The sequence below is a fragment of the Cherax quadricarinatus genome, chromosome 10 (assembly GCF_038502225.1).
Source record: "Cherax quadricarinatus isolate ZL_2023a chromosome 10, ASM3850222v1, whole genome shotgun sequence".
Lineage (NCBI taxonomy): Eukaryota > Metazoa > Arthropoda > Malacostraca > Decapoda > Parastacidae > Cherax > Cherax quadricarinatus.
Genome location: NC_091301.1, coordinates 50267825 through 50292376, shown reverse-complemented (window position 1 = coordinate 50292376; position 24552 = coordinate 50267825). Strand labels below are relative to the sequence as shown.

Genomic DNA, 24552 nt, shown 5'->3' with positions numbered 1-24552 from the left:
GCCCACCATTTCCTCTGGGGGGGTTCTCATTGTGACTCACGTGGCATTCAGTTGGAGGCTTTTCTCGCCTCTCACCCCCTCCATGTTTTAAATACGGGTATTCCCACCCATTTTGATCCTCGTACTCATACTCTCTCTTGCATCGATCTATCAGTCTGCTCTTCCTCCACTGCACTAGACTTCACCTGGTCTGTTCTACCAGACTTACATGACAGCGATCATTTTCCGATCATTCTTACTTCTCCTTCCTATTCACCACCTTTCCGTAGCCCTCGCTGGCAATTTGATCGGGCAAATTGGGATCTTTACTCACACCTCACTGCTTTTAGTGAGGTTCCTTCTTCATCCTCCATTGATGAGCTCCTACACATCTTCTCGACGTCAGTTTATACCGCAGCTTCTCATTCTATACCCCAAACCTCAGGCAAGCATTCTCAGAAGTGCGTGCCTTGGTGGTCTCCCGCTTGTGCTCGTGCAGTACGTTTGAAACGTGCTGCATGGGGCAGGTACCGGTACAATAGAACCGCTGAGAGACTTCTTGATTTTAAGCAGAAGCGTGCGATCGCTCGCCGTGTCATCCGTGAAGCTAAACGCACTTGTTGGCGAGACTATGTTTCCACCATCACCTCTGCTTCTTCTATGAGTGCAGTCTGGAAAAAAGTGAGGAAATTGAGTGGTAAATACTCTCCTGACCCAGCTCCTGTTCTACGGGTCGCTGGTGTTGATGTAGCAAACCCTCTCGACGTTGCCATTGAACTTGGCACACATCTGGTCCGTATTTCCCGAGGGCTTCATCTATGCCCCTCGTTTCTTTCCTCAAAGTCTGCCAGAGAGTTAGTGCCCTTGGACTTTTCTTCTCTCAGAGAAGAACAGTATAATGTGCCTTTTACACTTCAAGAACTGGAGGCAACGCTCTCAGCTTGCCGATCATCGGCAGCTGGGCCTGACGACATTCATATTCGTATGTTACAACATTTACATCGGTCAGCCCTTGTAGTCCTCTTACACCTCTTCAATCTTATTTGGGCACAAGGAGTTCTTCCCCAGCTGTGGAAATCTGCCATTGTTCTCCCTTTCCGCAAACCGGGTACTACAGGACATGATGCCTCCCACTATCGCCCCATCGCTCTTACTAGTGCAGTTTGCAAAGTGATGGAACGTCTCGTAAATCGACGTTTAATGTGGTATTTAGAGACACACAACAGTCTCTCCGCTAGTCAATATGGCTTTCGTAAGGGTCGTTCTACCATAGACCCCTTACTACGCTTGGATACGTATGTTCGTAATGCCTTTGCGAATAATCACTCAGTTATTGCCATATTTTTTGACCTTGAGAAGGCATATGACACAACTTGGAGGTATAATATTTTGGCCCAGGCCCATTCCTTAGGCCTCCGAGGCAATCTACCATCCTTCCTTAAGAACTTTTTAACTGACAGACATTTCCGTGTTCGAGTCAATAATGTTCTTTCCCCGGACTTCGTCCAAGCTGAAGGTGTCCCTCAGGGATGTGTTCTAAGCACAACACTTTTTCTCCTTGCTATAAATGATTTGGCCTCTGTTCTTCCACCCAATATTTGGTCATCACTCTATGTTGATGACTTCGCTATTGCTTGTGCAGGCGCTGACTGTCATCTTATTGCAGTTTCTCTTCAGCATGCGGTCGACCGTGTTTCCACTTGGGCCACCACGCATGGGTTTAAATTTTCAAGTACCAAAACTCACCAAATTACTTTCACTAGACGCTCTGTTATCTCCGATCATCCTTTGTATCTCTATGGCTCCCGTATCCCCGAACGTGATACAGTCAGGTTTCTAGGCCTTCTCTTTGACCGTCGGTTATCCTGGAAACCTCACATAACCTCTCTGAAGGCAACTTGTCACAGCCGGCTAAACCTTCTTAAAACCCTTGCTCATCTTTCCTGGGGAGCTGATCGTCGAACTCTGCTTCGCCTACATTCAGCCCTCGTTTTATCGAAACTCGATTATGGTGACCAAATTTATTCCGCGGCCTCTCCTGCTACTCTCTCTAGCCTTAACTCTATCCATCACCAAGGATTACGTTTGTGCCTTGGTGCTTTTCGCTCTTCCCCTGTTGAGAGCCTCTATGCAGAAGCGAATGTTCCATCCTTGTCTGATCGCCGTGATGCCCATTGCCTTCGCTACTATGTACGCTCTCACGATCTACACAATCCTTCCATTTATAGAATGGTCACCGATATTAGTAGACATTCTTTATTCGTTCGCCGCCCCTGTTTGCTCCGTCCCTTTTCTCTTCGCCTACATTCACTCTTGTCTTCCCTTCAGTTACCACCTTTATATGTTCATGTAGCATCTCACTTTTCCCTACCCCCCTGGGAAGTTCCAGCTGTTCGGGTCTGTTCTTTCTCACTCCCTTGCTCGAAAGCTCAACTGCCTACGGTGGCTTCCCGCTCTCTTTTTCTTGATCACTTTCACTCCCATTCTCATGCCACCGCTGTGTACACAGATGGCTCTAAGTCTTCAGACGGCGTCGGATTCGCAGCAGTGTTTCCGGACAGCGTCGTGCGGGGACATTTACTATCTTCAGCTAGCATTTTTACTGCTGAACTGTATGCCATTCTTGCAGCACTTATTCGTATCGCATCTATGCCTGTGTCATCATTTGTAGTAGTCTCAGACTCCCTTAGTGCTCTACAGGCTATACGAAAATTTGATACATCTCATCCCCTAGTTCTCCGTATCCAACTTTGGCTACGCCGTATCTCTACCAAACATAAAGATATTGTTTTTTGTTGGGTCCCTGGTCATGTCGACGTACAGGGCAATGAACAGGCAGACACTGCTGCGCGGTCAGCAGTACATGACCTACCAATTTCCTATCGAGGTGTTCCATTTCTGGACTATTTTGCTGCAATAGCTACCCACCTTCGCACCCGTTGGCAACAACGTTGGTCAACTCTGCTCGGTAACAAACTTCATTCTATTAAACCGAGCATAGGTTACTGGCCGTCTTCTTGTCATCAGTGCCGAGGTTGGGAGACCACTCTCTCCCGCCTTCGCATTGGTCACACTCGTCTTACTCATGGGTATCTCATGGAGAGGCACCCTGTTCCTCTCTGTGAGCAGTGTCAAGTTCCAGTATCGATTAGCCACATTCTGTTAGACTGCCCTCTCTATCAACGAGCACGCAGAATTTACCTCCAACGTCGTCTTCGTTCTACTACTCTCTCTTTACCTTCCCTTCTTGCTGATGGACCCTCCTTTAATCCTGACTCTCTCATTGACTTCTTGACAACGACTGATTTACTCCACAAACTCTGATGATACTTTTCGCACTCCCCTCAGCCCTTTCTAGTTCAGTCTCTTGCTGCCCTTTACCCTTTCACCATCCACTGCCCCGCTGTTATCCGTAACCTATTACTCATCCATCTCCCTTTTGCCACCTGATGCCCTCGCTTCCTTCCTGCCCTGCAGCGCTGTATAGTCCTTGTGGCTTAGCGCTTCTTTTTGATTATAATAATAATAATGTGCAGGAGTTTCATTTCATCAAAGTGAAGTTCTTGCCCCCTAATACCACTCCTCTCCTCCAGCCCATGGACCAGCAGGTTATTTCAAATTTCAAGAAACTGTACACCAAAGCAGTGTTTCAAAAGTGCTTTGAAGTGACCTCAGACACTGAATTGACCCTAAGAGAGTTATGGAAAGATCACTTAAATATCCTCCATTCCATAAACCTTATAGGTAAGGCTTGAGAGGGAGTGACTTCCAGGACTTTGAACTCTACTTGGAGAAAATTGTGGCTGACCCTGAGGAGCCTTTGCCAGTTGTGGAAAGTATTGTGGCATTGGGGAATTCCATGGGGTTGGATGTGAGTTTCGAGGATGTAGAAGAGTTGGTGGAGGATCACCAGAGCTGCAAGAGCTTCATCTGCAACAGCAAGAGACCACAGCTCAGAAAATTTCTTCTTCAGAGGAGGAAGAGAGATGAAGGAAGGTGCCTTCTTCTAAGAATAAGGAGATTTGTGCAATGTGGACAAAGGTGCAAACATTTATGGATGAACTTCACCCTGACAAAGCTGTTGCAGGCTGTGTTGGCAACATGTACAATGACAGTGTTGTGTCCCATTTTAGGGAAGTTTTAAAGAAATGCCAGATACAGTGGACCCTCGACATTCGATACTAATCCGTTCCTGAGAGCCATCGAATGTCGAAAATATCGAAAGTCGAATTAATTTTCCCCATAAGAAATAATGGAAATCAAATTAATCCATGCAAGACTCCCAAAAGTATGAAAAAAAAAAATTACCACATGAAATATTAAGTTTAATGCAATAGAATAATTACAATAACAATAGATTAATAATAAAATAATTGACACTTACCTTTAATGAAGATCTGGTGATGATTGATGGGATGGGAGGAGGGGAGAGTGTGGATGGTGTTAGTGTTTAGAAGTTGAATCCCCTTCCATTAGGACTTGAACTGGCAGTCTCACCATGCCTTACCACACTGTGTATGCCACTACGATTCTTAAATCTTTCAAACCAACCTTTGCTGGCCTTAACTTCACTCACATCACCACTAGTTGCAGGCAATTTCTTTACCAAATCATCATGCACTCCATATGGGTGGTGTCGGAGGTGGACGAGAGTTTGTCTGGACATCGGGCAAAATTCTTCATGAATAGTTTCGCTAATATCATCTATACGGCTTATTTATATATCACAGTTCATCTAATATGACATAACAGACAATATAAATAACATAGTAACACGATATATACTCTAGAATGAATAAATTATGTCATTATGTAACAGGTGGAGGCGACCATAACCGCTCCCTCTTTGTTGTGGTAAACACTGCCATCTAGTGACGGCCTTTTGAAGCCGTCTATTATTATAATTATTATATGTAGTACATTATTATTATATATGTATTATTATTATACATATTATTATTATTATTGTATTATACTATTATTATTATTATTATTATTATTATACTTATTGTTATTATTCATATTATTATACATATTATTATTATTATTGTTATTATTATTATTATTATTATTATTATTATTATTATATTATTATTATTATTATTATTATTATTATTATTATTATTATTATTATTATATAAATTATTTGTAATTTTTATTCACACAAAAAAATACAAGATTTACTGTTATTCCTTATTGCAATATTGTATAAATTTGTCAACCCATTCATGACTGCATATTGGAATGGACAGTTTGTTTACACTGAAACAGCCAAGCAATGGACCATTTCTCCTAGGTTAAGCTCAATTTCAAGGCACTTTTCGTCATGAAAGCAATCAAAATCATATCTATTTCTGTAATATATCTTCCATTCTATCAAATGAGACCAAAAAAACGAGAATACAACCATAAACACCATACAAAAATACCACTAAGGGGTGGCTAATTGCTTAGATTTCTTTCATTTCAAGCACCAAAAACAGTGATAATATGGATAATATGGAATGTACCGAATGTATCCTTAGATGCACACACACTGGCTGGCTTGTAAACACTGGCACACATGGGGCAGTTCAGGCCACACGTGGACACGTCTCGTACGAATCGTATTGAATGTTGGGTTTTCCATCGAATGTCGAGGTGAAATTTTTGCGTTAAAATCCATCGAATGTCGGATTTATCGAATGTCGATGCCATCGAATGTCGGGGGTCAACTGTACAGACCTCTCTGGAACACTTTCTTGAGTGACAGGGATCCAGTGGCTCAAGCTGGTCCTAGTGGCATTAAAAAACAAAGTTTGGAAGTAAACCCAGAAAAGGACTTGGTACCTGAAGTCCTTATGGAGGGGGATATCCCTTCCAAACAATAGTACATGTGCATCTCCATCCTCTCCCCTCCCGTCTCATCACTCATCAATAAGTCTTCAATAAAGGTAAGTGTCATTTTAGTATTATTTTATTCTGCATGTCTCATTGTTTTCTGTGTAGGGAAATGTTTATTTCATGTAAGAAAATGAGTTTTTTTAATACTTTTGGAACAGATTAATTGGATTTGCATTATTTCTTATGGGGAAAATTAATTCGGAAATCGTCAGATTCGGGTTTAGTCACTCTCTCTGGAATGGATTAATTACGAAAACCGGGGGTACATTGTACTGAAATAGTACTCAAATAGTCACAAACACACTGACAGGTAAACATTTTCACCTGCCTTGGTCACATACTCTTGTCTAGAATAAACAAGACAGACATTCCTGGCACTAAAATAACATTTCCTCTCTTTATTAATCACAGCCCCAGCCCCCTCTTACATTTCTTTTGCTTTCCACTTTGAATTTTTATTCTCACAAAAAATAGAAGATTTACTGTTATGCAGACTACTTCATTAGTGTAGAAATGGTATAAATAATATCAGCGCACTTGTGAAAGAATATTAGACTCGCCAGTTGACGTGTATTGGATGTGTGGCATGATTTGTTTACTTTCGAACTTTGACAAAAATCGAACATTTCTGCTCCTTTGAGCTCAATTTCAAGGTAATTTTAATTGTGAAACCAGTCAAAAATGATCTCACTTTCTGTAATATGTCTTCCATTCTATAAAATGAGACCAGAAAAACTAGAATACAATGATAAATACCATACGAAAATACAGTCCAAAGTTGCTGTTTTAACCCTTTCAGGGTCGCCAGGCCCTTTCCGAGACTTGTTCTCAGGGTCGCCCAAATCGCAAAAAAAAAAAATTATTTTTTCTTATGAAAAGATAGAGAATCTTTTCCCCATCATAATGACACCAAAAGTATGAAATTTGATGGAAAACTTACGGAATTATGCTCTCGTGAAGTAAGCGGTCTCGACGATGTTTACGCATCGGCGATTTTGCCCACTTTCAGCTCTATTTTCGGCCAATTCCAGTTTACTAGTCGGCAGAAATCATAACTATTTCTCTAGAACTCCATTTTTTCTATCGAATGAGTGCAAGAAACCACCCATTTACTGATATCAACTCTCCAATAAAGTGGCCAGAATTTAGCAATTTTGCCAATTTCACACAAACTTCAAAAGATGTCAATTTCCGAATAGGGTCCAGAATAAACAAGAAAGACATTACTAGCACTAAAATAACATGTTCTCTGTTCGTTAGTCACATCCCCAGGCCCCTCTTATATTTCTTTGGCTTTCCATTTTGAATTTTTATTCTTACAAAAAATAGAAGATTTACTGTTATGGAGACTACTGCATTAGTGTAGAAATGGTATAAATAATATCAGCGCACTTGTGAAAGAATATTAGACTCACCAGTTGATGTGTATTGGACGCTTGGCATGATTTATTTACTTTTGAACTTTGGTAAAAATCGAACATTTCTGCTACTTTGAGCTCAGTTTCAAAGTACTTTTCCTTGTAAAACCAGTCAAAATCATCTCAATTTCTGTAATATGTCTTCCATTCTATAAAATGAGACCAGGAAAACTAGAATACACTGTACAACAATGAATACCATACGAAAATGCAGTGCAAAGTCGCTGTTTTAATCCAAAAACACGGTCAAAGTTTTTTTTTTCTCATTACACACTTTGTGCTGCAGGATTTTTTTATACTGCACACACTGACCACATAGATCCATTCTTTCATATGTAGGCCTACCAGCTTTCTCTCACCAGATTTGAGGGTGCTAGAATTTAGGCGTGCTAGTACGTCATAAACCCTGGGGCGTAAGCCGTACTAGTATGGCTGAAACCCTGAAAGGGTTAAACCAAAAACACGGTCAAAGTTTTTTTTTTCTCATTACACACTGTGTGCTGCAGGATTTTTTTTATGCTGTGCACACTGACCACATAGACCCATTCTTTTATATGTAGGCCTACAAGCTTTCTCTTGCTAGATTTGAAGGTGCTAGAATTTAGCACCTTCAAATCTGTCTGTCTGTCTGTCTATCTGTCTAGCTCTCTCTGTAGATCTTAATACAGTGAACCCTCGACCAAAGATTTTAATCCATTCCAGAGAGCTTGTCCTTAGCTAAATTTATCGTTAGCCATATTAATTTTCCCCATAAGAAATAATGGAAATCCAATTAATCTGTTACAGACACCCAAAAGTGTGAAATTTTTTAAACCATACCACGGACGAGGATAGAACCCGCGATCAGAGAGTCTAAAAACTCCAGGCCGTAGCGTTAGCCACTTGACCAGTGGCTAACGCGACGGTCTGGAGTTTTGAGACTGATTGCGGGTTCTATCCCTGTCCATGGTATGGTTTGTTTGCAATCGTGTCATTACGATTTTGTTAGTCATGTGAAATTTTTTTTTCACATGAAATATACATTTTCCTACACAGAAAACAATGATACGTGCACAATAAACACTACATGAAGAATAAATGACGCTTACTTTTATTGAAGATTTATTGATAAGTGATGAGATGGGAGGAGGGCAGAGGATGAAGGAGTTTACAATTGTTTGGAAGTGGAATCCCCTTCCATAAGGACTTTAGGTACCAAGTCCTTTTCCGGGGTTACTTCCCTTCTTTTTTTAATGCCGCTAGGAACAACTTGACAGTCACTGGACCTCTGTTGTACCAAAAATATGTCCATAGAGCTCTGTATCTGGCGTTCCTTTAAGATTTTCCTAAAATGGGCCACAACATTGTCATTGTAAAAGTCACCAGTACAGCTTGCAATAGCTGTGTCAGGGTGATGTTCTTCCATGAAGGCTTGCACCTTTGTCCACATTGTACAAGTGTCCATAATCGTTGAAGAAGGCAACTTCATCCATCTCTCCCCTCTTCTGAAGCAATTTCCTCAGTTGTGGTCTCTTGCTGTTGTAGATGATCTTGCAGCTCATCAGTGGTTAGTTCTTCATCGTCGTCCTCCACCAACTCTTCCACATCCTCCCCACTAACCTCCAACCCCATGGACTTCACCAATGACACAATAGATTCCACAACTGGTATAGGCTCCTCAGGGTTAGCCCCAAATCCTTCAAAATCTCTCTCTTCTACACTTGGTGGCAACAGTTTCCTCCAAGCAGAGTTCAAGGTCCTGTTAGTCACTCTCCCAAGCCTTACCTATAAGGTTTATGCAACTGGGGATACTAAAGTGGTCTTTCCAAAACTCTCTCAGGGTCAGTTCAGTATCTGAGGTCACTTCAAAGCACTTTTGAAACACTGCTTTGGTGTTCAGTCTTTTGAAATTTGAAATGACCTGCTGGTCCATGGGCTGGAGGAGAGGAGTGGTATTAGGAGGCAAAAACTTCACTTTTATGAAACTCAACTCCCCTGCAATTCGCTCTGGCAAGCCTGGAGGATGAGCAGGAGCATTGTCTAGTACCAGGAGGCACTTGAGGTCCAATTTATTTTCCAGGAGGTAACTTTTCATAGTGGGGCCCAACACATGATAGAACCAATCATGGAAAATGCCCCTAGTGACCCATGCCTTACTGTTTGCCCTCCACATCACACACAAATTAGCCTTGACAACACTGTTTTTCTTGAACACTGGGAGTTTCAGAGTGATACACGAGTAGAGGCTTCCCCTTGCAATCCCCACTAACATTATGACAAAACATTAGAGTTTGCCTGTCTTTCATAGGCTTGTGTCCTGGGAGTGCCTTTTCCTTCTGAGTAGTCTAGGTCTTGTTTGGCATTTTCTTCCAAAACAGGCCTGTTTTGTCACAATTGAACACTTGTGGGGTTTTTAATTTTTCAGTGTCTATGTACTCCTTGAATTCCTGCACATATTTTTCACCTGCTTTTTGGTCACAACTGGCAGCCTCACCATGCCTTATCACTCTGTGTATGCCACTATGATTCTTAAATCTCTCAAACCAACTTTTGCTGGCCTTAAATTCACTAACATCACCACTAGTTCCAGGCATTTTCTTAATGAGATACATATGCAACTGCCTTGCCTTTTCACATATTATTGACTGAGAAACACTATCTCCTGATAATTGTTTGTCGTTGATCCACACCAACAACAGTCTCTCCACTTCTTCGAGTATTTGCCATCTCTGTTTTGAAAACATACTTGCACCTTTCACAACAACAGCTTCCTTGATTGCCTTTCTGTTGGCCAAGATAGTAGTGATGGTTGTATGGGGTTTGTTATACAACCTGGCCAGCTCGGAGGCATGCATTCCACTTTTGTACTTTGCAGTTATGTATCTCTTTTTTCAATTTGATAGTACACCTCACCCTTTTTACCACATGACTGGCACTAGAAGCTTTCTTTGGGCCCATGGTGGCTTATTTAGCCACCATGGGCCCAAAGAAAGCTTCTATGGAATAATACAAAATGTATCGCATGTATGCGTGAAACTGTCCGCCCTGGCTTGTAAACAGTGGCACAGTATCTGAAGGCAGGGCAGCTGAGGCACTTAGGCTGGATGGACAGGTGGACACATTCGGGATGAATGTCCTTACCCGAGTTTTTCATCGTTGGTTGAGTTAATATTTTTACGCAAAAATGCATCATTACCCGATTTTATCGTTAGTCGAGGGTCCACTGTATTACCGATTGCGAAAAGGATTTGGGAGTTCTGGTTAGCAGTAATGTAAAACCAAGACAACAATGAATAAGTGTTCACAATAAAGCGAACAGAATCCTTGGCTTCATATTGAGAAGCATAAATAATAGGAGTCTTCAGGTTGTTCTTCAACTCTATATATCCTTGGTCAGGCCTCATCTAGATTATGCTGCACAGTTTTGGTCATCGTATTACAGAAGGGATATAAATGCTCTGGGAATCGTACAAAGGAGGATGACAAAGTTGATCCCATGTATCAGAAATCTTCCCTATGAGGATAGACTGAGGGCCCTGAATCTGCACTCTCTCGAAAGGTGTAGAGTTAGGGGGGATATGATTGAGGTGTATAAACTGAAGACAGGAATAAATAAAGGGGATGTAAATAATGTGCTAAAAATATCTAGCTTAGACAGGACTCGCAGCAGAGGCTTTAAGTTGGAAAAATTCAGATTCAGGAATTTATTTATTTATTTATTTATTTATTTATTTACAATTTGAGCACACATACAGAGGTACAAAAAAAATACAGATAAGAGCAGCATGCCAAAGCCACTTATACTATGCATAGCATTACGGGCTGGCTTAAAATTAACTTAAGATTAACTAAGCAATGATGAAATCAGTGATAAAACATTAATGTAAACAGATAACTATAAAGCACAAGTGAGTATTACAAAGACAGGTCATATGGTTGCATGCATTGTTGTACATTCAGTCGTATGGAGTATTCTGTTAGGTAGTGTATTTAAAAAATAATAAAGTTAGATTGGGTTTTAGGTTTAACATTTATGTGATATAATTGTGAGAAACATTTAAGATATACAATTTATAAGGTTCAGTTATTCAGTATTTATTTGGTTTTGGGTGAGTAAGTGATCTTTGAGAAGAGACTTGAATTTATAAACAGGTAGTGTTTCTTTTATATTTACAGGTAATGAATTCCAGATTTTAGGGCCTTTTATGTGCATTGAGTTTTTGCATAGCGTGAGATGGACACGAGGAACATCAAAGAATGATCTGTGCCTTGTGTTATGGTCATGTGTTCTGTTGAGGTTGGCAAGGAGATGTTTGAGGGGAGGGTTAATATCAGAGTTAAGTGTTCTATGTATGTAATAGGTGCAGTTATAAGTATGGATGTTTTGTATGGTGAGTAGGTTGAGTGTATTGAATATTGGTGGAGTGTGCTGCCTGTAGTGAGAATTTGTTATCATTCTAACTGCAGCCTTTTGTTGGGTAATTAGTGGTCTGAGATGGTTACTTGTTGTTGAGCCCCATGCACAAATTCCATAGGTGAGATAGGGGTAAATAAGAGAGTGATATAGGGCCAGGAGGGCTGACTGTGGAGCATAGTACCGTATCTTCGATAGTATGCCTACAGTCTTGGAAATTTTCTTAGAAATTTGTTGTATATGTGTATGAAATTTGAGTCTATTATCAAGGTGGATTCCTAAGAATTTTCCCTCTGTTAGCTTTGTGATAGGTGATCCGTTTATCATTATGTTAAGAGGGACATCTGTAGCTCTGTTACCAAACTGAATGAAGTAGGTTTTGTCAATGTTTAGTGTAAGTTTGTTAGTCCTCATCCAGGTAGATATTTTCTGTAATTCGGTATTTACAGTATTGACTAGCGTGACTGGGCTCGGGTGGGAGAAGACGTATGTAGTGTCATCTGCAAATAGTGTGGGTTTGAGTAATTGCGAAGCATTTGGTAGGTCATTTATGTATAAGAGAAAGAGAAGAGGGCCAAGGACACTTCCCTGTGGGACACCAACTGTACTTGGTTGTGCAGAAGAGTTTGCCCCATTTGCGTACACATATTGGCTTCTGTTGCTGAGGTATGACTTGAGGTAGTTGAGGGAGTGCCCTCTTATACCATAGTGTGACAATTTTACGTGGAGCAAGTCATGGTCAACTGTATCAAAAGCTTTACGTAAGTCAATGAAGATCCCCAGTGGGACTTCTTTTTTCTCTATTGCAGTGTATATATGTTCTAGCATGTGTATAATAGCATCATTAGTATTTTTATTAGGCCTGAATCCAAATTGGCAGGGGTTGAGTATGTTTTGGGAGATAAGGTAGGAGTAGATTCGTTTATGAATTAATTTTTCGAAGATTCTTGAGAGAGGGTGTAAGTTGGATATTGGCCTATAGTTATTCAACTCTGTTTGGTCTCCTCCTTTGTGGATTGGGGTGACTGTAGGGAAGGTGGAGGATTCAATGGATTTGTTAAAGAGTGTTGCAATGATTGGTGATAGCACTTGTGACACTTTTTTGTATATAAAGGGTGGTAAGGTATTTAAATCTCCTGCCTTGTTTTTTAGTGTGTTGATAATAAGGGAGACTTCGTATGGGTTAGTTGGAGCTAGGAACAGTGTGTTCGGGTAGTTGCCGATGAGGTAGTCATTTGGTGGGGTATCTGAGCTTGGGATTTTATTGGCAAGGTTTTGTCCTATAGTGGAGAAGAAATCATTGAGTCTGTTTGCTGTTTCTGTTGGTGGGAGTTGGGGTTCATCTGATTTTGCTAATTTTATTTCGCTATTTCATGATATCTTTTTTGTTCCCAGAATTTCTGATAGGGTTTTCCAGGTCTTTTTTATATCACCTCGTAAGTTGGATAATCTGTTCTCATAATACAATTTTTTTGCCCTTCTTATCAGGCTGGTTAGGATTGACGAGTAACGTTTTGTTTGGTCTCTGGTTATGTGACCCATTCTGTACTGTTTTTCATATTGGTGTTTTGTATTTATGGATTTGAGAATGCTGGGTGTTAGCCAGGGACTGTTCAGTCTCTTAGCTGTCATCTGTTTAGTTTTTTTAGGGCAGTGCTTGTTATAGAGGTATTGGGTCTTTTTTAGAAAATTATTAATACATTCGTCAATATCTGTATAGATTTCTAGCTCAGTGTGCCAGTCAATGTTTGCTACTGCTGTTGTGAAGTTATTAATGGCTGCCTCATTGTGAAGTCTGAAGGTGACTTTAGTAGTGTCTTGGGGTAATTTACCAAGAGTTGTTATGAGGAAAGTAGGGTAGTGATCTGTGGTATTATCTGTAATTATGCCTGATTTTAAAGGGGATATGGTGTTGGTCCAGATGTGGTCAAGTAGGGAAACACTAGTCTCTGTAACTCTTGTAGGTTTTGTTACTGTTGGTAGCAACATACAGTTACTCATTGTGTTTGTGAATTCAGTAACGTGTGGGTCCTGGTCTTGCAGGAGATTTATATTGAAGTCACCTGAGAGTAGTAAGTGATCTTTGTTCATGCGTGCATCAGTTATCATACTTCCTAGGTTTTGACTAAATTGGCTAATGTTTGACTGTGGAACTCTGTAGATGTTTATCAATGTGAGAGGTTTTTGTAGGTATTTGGATTTGAATTTGGCTATTATATATTCCCCATGTTCATCCCTTGTGCAAGTATTAGTGATACATTCTAGTTGGTCTGAGTAGTATATGGCTGTGCCACCCCCTTGTTGGTCTGGCCTACAGTTGTGTATGGCTGTGTAACCAGGAATGGCATAGACATCTGTACTATCAGGCTTTAGCCAGGTTTCAGTTAGTGTAATGATGGACATATTGGCATGTAAGGAATTTAGTAATGCTATGAGGTCATCGTAATGCTTGCTTAAAGATCTGATATTGTAGTTAAAGATAGTTATGTTGTTGTTGGCACTGAGAAGTGCCTTTGATTGTTCTGCAGTGTAGTAATTACAGTAACTGTTTGATTCATTTAAGTCATTAAATAAGAGGTTGGTATCAGGATCAATGCTTGTAATCATAAGATTTGTAGTGAATCTATAGTTAGAATTAAGTATAAAACAAAGTAAATAGTCTTAAGCTAAAAAATAGCACCTGAATTATTTAACAAATGTAAAATAATGAGCTCAGGTAGTTTTTTTTTTTTTTTTTTTTAAGCTAAAATAAAGGAGACAATATAAAAGGGACTAATACAAATAAAGTGATGATCAAATAATGGAGCTTGGGAATATGATAGTAGGTAGTACTATAAAGGGGTAAAGGAGGTTTTGTGTGCGAGGGGCTTGGACTTCCAGCAGGCATGCATGAGCGTGTTTGATAGGAGTGAATGGAGACAAATGGTTTTTAATACTTGACGTGCTGTTGGAGTGTGAGCAAAGTAACATTTATGAAGGGATTCAGGGAAACCGGCAGGCCGGACTTGAGTCCTGGAGATGGGAAGTACAGTGCCTGCACTCTGAAGGAGGGGTGTTAATGTTGCAGTTTAAAAACTGTAGTGTAAAGCACCCTTCTGGCAAGACAGTGATGGAGTGAATGATGGTGAAAGTTTTTCTTTTTCGGGCCACCCTGCCTTGGTGGGAATCGGCCAGTGTGATAATAAAAAAAAAAATAAAATAATAATATAAGTTGTGGTGAACAATAAAGTGGTAATCAAATAAATGAGCTTTGGAATATAATGGCAAAATTGTGAACTTATTCTACTTTAGCACCTGAGAATAGCACCTTGATTATTTTAACAATTGTGAATATATAAACTAGGGTAGTTATATAAAGCTAAAATAAAGGAGAAAATATATAAGGGACTAAAATTAAGTAATGGTAAACAAAGTTAATTGGACAGATAGTCACTATGAAATAATATTGGTTTAGGAGTAAGATCTGATTTGTAATATTAAATAAATTGAGCAGTTTATTGCACAATAAAAGTAAAAAAAATGAGGTAGTTGGTACTAGCTAGCAAAAGATAGTTTTGGTACTTGCAAAAAAGTAATTGGAATATACACCAATTGCATACACAATGAAAAGTGACTAAAAAACAAGTAGTGATAAATAAAATTAAATGGACAGGTAAGAATAATGAATATTATTAATTTGGAGTAAGATTTGACTTGTAATTTAAAATTATGAGCAATTAATAGCAGTAAGAAAGAAGTATAGAGTATTGGAGGTAGTTGGCATTAGCTAGTGATGAAAAATAATAAAAATAATAATGTACAATATAATAGTAACGTACACTATATGCACCACACGTATATATGTATTAAGGGCACTTATCTAATCTGTTACAGAAATGTCAGCTTTTCTAAGGAAGGTAGAGAAATCGTGTTCATTTGAGATGGTATATTGTTGTCCTGTTGATGTTTTCCTTACTAGTATTTTCCCATCTCGCGTGAAACACTGATGTATTTTGTTTTCCTGTTTAAGTTTTCTCAGCCTGAACAGAAGGTTTTGACGTTTTTTTGTTAGACACTCATTTATGTACACTCCATTTTTCATTGTAATTGCTGATTTAATTAGGTCCTTTCTTTTATCGTATGAATGAAATCGGATCATTATACTGTGTTTACTTCCTGGTTTTCCTAGCAAACGTGTTTCTTTGATTTCATTGTTTTGCACGATGACTTGTACGTGGTTCTGTATTATCCTGATAGCAGTTTCTTTGCACTGTGCTTGTGTTATGTCACTAGGAATGTGTGGACTGTTTATTATAACTGCATTAGACAACTTATCTTGTTCAGTTTTGTCGTCTTGGAAATCAAGGTATTCATTTAGTCGAGTGTGCATGTTCTGATTCCAGTCCTTGATTGCTTCTTCAACCTTCATATTTATTGTTGTTATTTGCTCAGTGTGACTGGCTATAGCTGCTTTTAGAGTATTTTCTGTGTCAACACTTCCCGATGTAATCTTCTCTTCAAGGTTTTGGATCTTATTCTCGAGGTTGGTTATCTTGGATTCTCGTCGCTCGAGTGTTGCTTTGATATCTTTGATTTAATTTTCTAGAGCAACGATGTAGTCCTTGATATTGTCAGGAATAATCATACCTGAGTTATCATGGATGAATCCTTTGAAGGGAGTGGAGTTGGAGGGGGAGTCAGCCATGTTTGTTGTTGTTGTTGTTGTTGTTCCCTGGGTGGCGGTGGTGAGGGGGGTTGATGATACACCGGCGTCCTGCTGGGTAGACAAGTTGAGTTCTAGGGTCCTTGCTGTTATTCTTTTATTACTGGTGTTGTTTCTTCTGCGATATCCTTTCATAGTATCACTGAAGTAGATACTGTGTAGCAATGGAGGAGAAGGCTTGTTTTCTCGGAGCTTGGGTTAAGTGGTTGTCTGGCAGCGGAGGCAGTGTTTGGGTTAGCAGGGCTGTCTTCCTTAGTTCTTCTAATTTTGTCAAGATTTGGGTTACATTCTTAGTATTCTTGGGTCATGTTGTGGTCTACGTGGGTTCATGTAGTTGAACTTTCACTTAGGCCATCACAGGTTTTGATGGGCGATGTTTTTTTGAGAAAGAAGAGCTGGTAGGATACCGTTGCTGCCGCTGCCGGCACTGGTTTGGTAATAGAGTTGTGGAGGAGTGGAACAAGCTCCTGAATACAGTTATAGAGGCTAAAATGTGTAGTTTTAAAGATAGGTTAGATAAATGCATGAGTGAGTGCGGGTGGGTGTGAGTTGGACCTGACTAGCTTGTGGAACTAGGTCAGATGCTGTGCTCCTTCCTTAAGTGAATGTGACCTGACCTGACTAGGTTGGGGTATTGGCTTAAGCCAGTAGGAGACTTGGACCTGTCTCACATGAGCCAGTAGGCCTGCTGCAGTGTTCCTTCTTTCTTATGTTCTTATGTCTGTCTCTGCTTATCTGTCTTTCTTCCTCTCTCTCTGTCTGCTTGTCTCTGTCTCAGAGAGTGAGCCGCTCATGAACCAACAGGTTATACATGATGCAGAGTCGTCACATTTGATTCATGTGCAAGTGAAAATGTGTATTACTTGCCAGTCATGCTTATTATGCATTATATCTACAAGCACTTTGTCTGGATTTTTTTGTTATCCTAGGTAATTTACACTATGTACAGTATAATTGCATTTGTGTACCTGCGAGACAGACAGAGATAGACAGAGACAGATGGAGATAGAGACAGCCAAAGTCAATCAGCCACCCAGCCAGCCACCTGCAGGCCAGCTGGCCAGCCAGTCAGCCACTCACAGGCCAGCCGGCCAGCCCAGCCAGGCATCCTGCCAGCCAGCCGGCCTGCTGAACATGTATTACACGTTCCAGAATTGTTTCTCTTTATTTAGGTTATAAGACATTCTGGCAGGATGACACTACCAGTGGTACAAAAATTGAAAGGAAAGAATAAGGATTTTATGTCTTTGCATAGTTTACAATTATGGTTTGCTAAGTACAAAAAAAGCCACTGTCATGCGGAGGCATTTTGGCCAGACTAAACTTAAAACTCAACCCTTTCACTGTTGGTCCAGTGATATTACGGCTTGCAAGCCAGTGTTGGTCCCATAATGTTATGCCAAAATTGTAGCGGCTTCAAATCTTGCGGGTAAAAGCTGGTAGGCCTACATATGAGAGAATGGGTCTGAATGGTCAGTGTGTGCAGTATGAAAAAATCCTACAGCAAGCAGTGCATAATGAGAAAAAACTCAGACCGTGTTTTTGGTTTAAAACAGCGACTTTGTGGTGTATTTTTGTACGGTATTTATAGTTGTATTCTCATGTTCTTGGTCTCATTAGATAGAATGGAAGATATATTACAAAAATAGAGATGATTTTGAATGGCTTTCAGACTAAAAGTACCTTGAAATTGAGTTCATAGTAGCAGAAATGTTAAATTTTTGCCCATGTTCAAGTGTAAACAAATCACACCACACGTCCAATACACATCAACTGGTGGGTCTAATATTCTTTCACAAATGGTCTGATATTATTTATAAAACTTTTACAATAATGCAGTAGTTTGCGTAACAGTAAATCTTCTAATTTTTGTGAATAAAAATATAAAATGGAAAGCAAGTGTAATATAAGAGGAGTCTGGAGAGGTGACTAATGAACAGAGAAAATATTATTTTTGAGCTAGGAATGTCTGCATTGTTTATTCTGGCCCCTATTTTGAAAATGGCCTAACTTGAATTGTGTATGAAATTGTCCAAATTACCAGTTTCTGATCACTTAATTAGGTAGTTGAAATCAGTAAATGGATGGTTTTTTGTGCTCAGTTGATAGAACAAATGGAGTTTTAGCGAAATAGCTATGAGTTTGGTTGACTGGAACAATGGAATTGCCTGAAAATAAGGCTCAAAGTGGGCAAAATCGGCAATGTGTAAATGTCACCTGGACTGCTAACTTCATAAATGCATAATTCTGTAAGTTTTCCATCAAATTTTGTACTTTTGGTGTCATTACCATCGGGAAAAGATTATCATTTCATAAGAAATACTAATTTTTTTTTTTTGATTCTTTGATACTGAGAGCAAGTTTGCGAGCAGGGGGGCTCGACAGTGAAAGGGTTAACAGGCTACTTACTACTAGGCATATATACCATAGTTGGTTCTAATTGAACAATGTTTTTTATATTTCAACAGAGGAAGTAGTGGTTTAGCAGTAACTGAATTAACAAGTACAGTGGACCCCGACCTTCGATATTAATTCATTCCTGAGAGCACATCCTGAGATGAAATGATTGTAGGTTGAATTAATTTTCCCCATTAGAAATAATGGAAATCAAATTAATCCGTTCAAGACACCCAAAAGTATGAAAATTTTTTTTAACACATGAAATATACATTTTCCTACACACAAAAAGAAGGAGACATGCACAGTAGTAGAGTAGTATATGCACAACGTATATTGTGCATGTACTACTCTACTAAATGAAGAATAAATGACACTTACCTTTATTAAAGATGTATCGATGACTGATGACACACTGTGTCCTGAGAGTGCCTTTTCCTCCTGAGTAATGTAGGTCCTGTTTGGCATTTTCTTCCAGAACAGGCCTTATCACACTGTGTATGACACTACGATTCTTAAATCTCTCTAACCAACCTTTGCTGGCCTTAAATTCACCAATATGAGCACTAGTTCCAGGCATTTTTGTGTTAGTCGACTGGTGTGGGTCGCATCCAGGGAGACAAGATTAAGGACCCCAATGGAAATAAGTTAGACAGTCCTCGATGACACACTGACTTTCTTGGGTTATCCTGGGTGGCTAACCCTCTGGGATTAATTGTTTCTCGGTATTCTTGATAAGCCACACCAACAACAGTCTCTCCACATCTTCGAGTAGTACAGCTGACCATGGTGCAGCAACAGCTGACGGTGCTACAGCAGCAGCAGCAGCTGACGGTGCTACAGCAGCAGCAGCAGCTGACGGTGCTACAGCAGCAGCAGCAGCTGACGGTGCTACAGCAGCAGCAGCAGCTGACCATAGTGCAGCAGCAGTTGACTGTGGTGCAGCAGCAGCTGACGGTGCTACAGCAGCAGCAGTAGCTGACCATAGTGCAGCAGCATCTGATGGTGTTGCAGCAGCAGCAGCAGCTGACTGTGGTACGATAGTATTTTGGTAGTATTTCTCACCCATTTTACTACAGGGTTGGCACTAGAAGTTTTCTTTGGGCCCAGGGTGGCTTATTTAGCAGTTAGAAGCACTAAAAACACTGGAATAATACAAATTGTTCTGAATGTATGTGTGGGAGCGACCACTCTGGCTTGTAAACATTGGCACACTAACTGAAGGCAGGCCAGCTGAGGTGCGCTCAGGCAGACAGACATGTGGACGCGTACGGGACGAATGCTGTAGTTCGATTTTTTCACTGTACATCAGGGTAAAATTTTTACGCTGAAATGCATCATAGGTCGGTTTTTACGTAGGTTGGGGACATCGTATGTTGGGGGTCCACTGTAATTGATTAACACGTTACAGTATTATATTTTGGATGCTGCACATACGTTGCACATGGGTTATTATTGAGGTTGTTGATATTTCCTCAACCACTTGTGGCCACATCCATCTCAGAGCCACTAAACTCAGAGTCAGTATCACTTTCCTCTTAAAATGGGAACGTTAATACGACATGACATAAGTGAATCCCTGGTGTTTGTCACGCTGTTTGCTCTGGCTGGCACTTGGTTGAACTGGTGCTCCCACAAGGTACTAAGTGGTGCCAGATTTTTTAATACTGTGCACACTGAGTGTTAAGACCCATTCTATGATGACCAGGCATCTCAGGCCAGTCATGCCAAATTTGGAAGCAAGAAAAATAAAACATTGATCTACATTTGGAGTGCTAGCGGTAACAATGTAGATCTACATTTAGACAGTTAAAGGGGTAATCACCTCCCAAAAACTCTTGTATAAAACACTTGTTCTCCATCATAGGAAAAGCAAAACCAAGAATGCTTAGTTATGGTTTAAACCTTCCAGTGATTGAAGCAGGCCTAGTAATACTCATGAAACACACTAGGGAAAAGTTAAAAGGACAAAAATCTAACAAGCTGCCACTTTGAGGCCTATTTCAGGCCAAAATTTGCTACTCTCTGCAAATTTGAGGATGGTGTGAATTATGGGTGGATGTACAGCACCAACACTGACATACATCTACATAACTCATAGTGAAAGGGTTAAAAAAATAGTGTAATGGATAAAATTTTCATTGCAGTGATACAAGGCTGACTTTGTAATAGTGTTGACACCTGAAAATTGTGCATTGCAATCAAGTTTGCCCTTAGTATAATGATACACTGAATATAATGGTACAATGCACTGGAAAGAAAAAAAATATCGAGCAAAGAGGACACTACAAATATTTGAGAAATTTTTGTATTCATTCAACTTTTTGTATGAAGGATTGGTTCAGTCGTCTACTAATTAATTATTATAAGAGCCACTATTAGGACATAACTTGTGTGCATCATTACTCTCAGTCTATCAAATCATCTTAGGAGACCTAAATGATGTACACACGATTTAAAATATTGAAGTTAAGAGGGAAGAACATTACTATAAACTGTAATTGTATTAACTCTTCTATTTTTTTCTAGGTTTTGGGACCATTTCACAAAAGCTTCACATCTATTGTTGGACCAAATGGAAGTGGCAAGAGCAATGTTATCGATTCCATGCTTTTCGTCTTTGGCTACCGTGCTCAAAAAATTCGTTCCAAGAAGATATCTGTCCTGATCCATGAATCTGAAGAACATAAGAATGTTCAGAGCTGCACAGTTTCTGTTCATTTTCAGAAGATCATTGACAAGGATTCTGATGACTTTGAAGTTGTTCCCGATTCACAGTTTGTTGTCTCTCGCACTGCTTTCCGTGATAATTCGTCCTTCTATCAGATAAATGGAAAGAAATGCCAGTTTAAGGCTGTTGCTAAAGAACTTCGAGCTCATGGCATTGATTTGGACCACAATCGCTTCCTCATTCTTCAAGGTGAGGTTGAACAGATTGCTATGATGAAACCCAAAGCTCTAACAGAACATGACACTGGCATGTTAGAGTTTCTAGAGGATATTGTTGGATCTTCAAGATTCAAAGAGCCTATAGAATTACTGTCCAAGAGAGTAGAGGAATTAAATGAAGCACGAGGAGAGAAATTGAACAGGGTGAAATTGGTGGAGAAAGAAAAGGATGAGCTAGAGGGACCCAAAGATGCAGCCATTCAACACTTGAGGCTGGAAAACGAAGTAACACACAAGAAACACACACTACTACAGTGCTACTATTTAGACTGTTCAAGAAGAAAGGAGAAAGCAGAGACTAAGAAGCAAGAAATTGATGATAGTATGAGTGAAGTGAAGAAAGAACTAGAGGAACTCAATGGAAAGAAAAAAGAAAAAGAAGAAGAAATAAAAACTCTTGGGAAGAAACTGGAGAAAATTAGCAAGATAAAGGAGGAATGTTCAGAGAAATTTAAAGCCTTGGAGAGTGAAGATGTTAAAATGCAAGAAGATCTTAAGCACAAAAACCAGAAGAGGAAGAAACTCATGAGTCAGCTCAGTGGTGAAAAAAGTAGATTAGAAGAGCTGGAGAAAGTCCCTGAAAAAAATAAGAAAGATATAGAGGAGTGTCAGAAGCTGAGAGATAATCTGGAAAATGTGAGGAAGAAAGAAGAGACAGCATATCACAAAGTCATGTCTACTCTCAACTCTGAAACTCAGCAGTTGCAGGATGAAAAAGCTAAATTTGAAACTCAACTAATTGACCTTAGAAAAGAAGTTGATGAGGCTAAGAGTGCACTTGATATTGCTCAGTGTGAATTAGATATTTACCAGAGTACAGAACGAAATGAAAAAAGGAAACTTGAACAGATTATTGCAGGATTAGAGAAGGCCCGGGATACTGTGCGTCAAAGAACCAGGGAAATAACAAATATGGAAGATAGTATACCTAGAAATGAAGAACAGCTTAAAACGGACTTGCATAAACTTCAAGGTCTGGTTCCTGAACAAGAGAAGGTAGAGGAGCGGCTGAGAACTATGCGAGTGAAGCTTGAGGAAAGCCGCAGTGCCATGCAGTCATCACAGTCTCGGGGAAGAGTCCTCGATGCTATCATGGAACAGAGAAAAAAGGGAAGTATTACTGGCGTGTTTGGCCGACTGGGTGATCTTGGTGGCATTGATGAAAAATATGACGTTGCAATTAGCACAGCTTGTGGACCACTGGACAATATAGTTGTGGATTCAGTGGACACTGGTCAGGAATGTATAAGTTTTCTTAAAAGAAACAATATTGGTACAGCTACCTTCATAGCTCTGGACAAGATGGAAAAATGGAGGGGCCAGTGCGAGAGGTCAATGCAAACTCCTGAAAATGTACCTCGCCTCTTTGATCTAGTGAGAATGAATGACGATAGAGTGAAAACTGCTTTTTATTATGCTTTAAGGGACACCCTCGTAGCTGCCGATTTAGATCAAGCTTCACGTATTGCATACGGCAGAGTGCGACATCGTGTAGTAACTCTGAAAGGAGAGTTGATTGAACCCTCAGGTACTATGAGTGGAGGTGGAAGATCAGTTCTTCGCGGTCGCATGGGTAAACAAGCGACTGTTGTCAATGTTGATCCTAGAGAAGTTGAATGTGTACAGGTAGAAGTTGATAAACTGACAAAACAGGCTGGACAACTTCGCACTGAGCGTGCTCAACTTGAAGACTCTGTCCAACAACTAACAAAGGATTTGAAAACAGTCAAATTGAACATTCAGAAATATAAAATGGAGGTTGACGCGGCTCAGCAGCAACTTGTATCCTTTCAAGAGCAGAAAGTAAAACAAGAGGAGAAAGTTCAGTCTGTTAAACCAGACCTAACAAAGATGAAGAAGATGGAGAAGAATATTGAGGAGAAGATGAAGGTTCATCAGGCAGCAGCAGCATCTGCTCAAGAAGTTGAAGCAGAAGTTACTAAAATTCACGAAAAAATTTTGGAAGTAACTGGAGGAAAAATGAAGTCGCTCAAAAAATCTTTGGAGAGTGTTGAGAAGAAACTTGAGAAAGTTAATGCAGAAATTACCAGGCTTCAGGTTAGTCAGTATTCTAATACATTGAATATTCAGTGAATATTCTAAACTAAAGTCAGTGATTTCCTATCAATTTAAGATTTGAATAATGATACAGACGTATGTGTTTTAGTTAAAATATGTTAATTACTTCAGTTTAAACCCAGTAAATTACCCCAGTTGTAACCTAGTAAATTACTTCAGTTCTGACCCAATAAATTACCCCAGTTCTGACCCAGTATATAAATTATTCTAGTTCTAATCCAGTAAATTACCCTAGTTCTAACCCAGTAAATTACCCTGGTTCTAACCCAGTACAGTAGGGCCCCACCTATACGGCAGGTTAGGTTCCAGGCTACCGCCTTAAAGCAGAAATTGTCTTAATGCGGAACACCATTTTTCTACTTATAAATGCCAGACAACAAGTTTACACTAATATTAAGTTAGTAATAAAGCTAGGCATTAAAAAATACAATAAAAAATAAAATACACACACAGTACACTCATTACTTACCTTAAAATAGTTGTAGTCTTAATGTGGGGAAGTCAGGTGTGGGAGGTATGGTAGCCAGCCAGGGCAGCTCACCCTGCCCCACCCACACATAGTATACAACATTTAAAGCGCTCCAGAGCGATAAAATACATTTGCAATACATTCACTAATTACCTTAAAATATGTGTAGTCCTAATGTGGGGTGAGAGGTGAGTCATATTTATTTGTAGAAAGTAAGGTGTGGGAAGTATTGTAGCCAGCCAAGGCAGCCCACCTCACCCCACCCAACCTACCTGACACCACC

The 24552-nt window shown here is 39.9% G+C and overlaps 1 protein-coding gene across 3 annotated transcripts in view; it reads left to right on the top strand.

Annotated features, from left to right (window-relative positions):
- The window catches only part of glu (structural maintenance of chromosomes 4-like protein gluon), a 429361-nt gene that overhangs the window by 109133 nt on the left and 295676 nt on the right, over positions 1-24552 (top strand). For all 3 annotated transcript variants that reach the window (XM_070083815.1, XM_070083816.1, XM_070083817.1), the window contains one exon: positions 21302-23779. In XM_070083815.1, the coding sequence (XP_069939916.1) occupies positions 21302-23779 (2478 nt within the window). The remainder of the gene's footprint in view (positions 1-21301; positions 23780-24552) is intronic.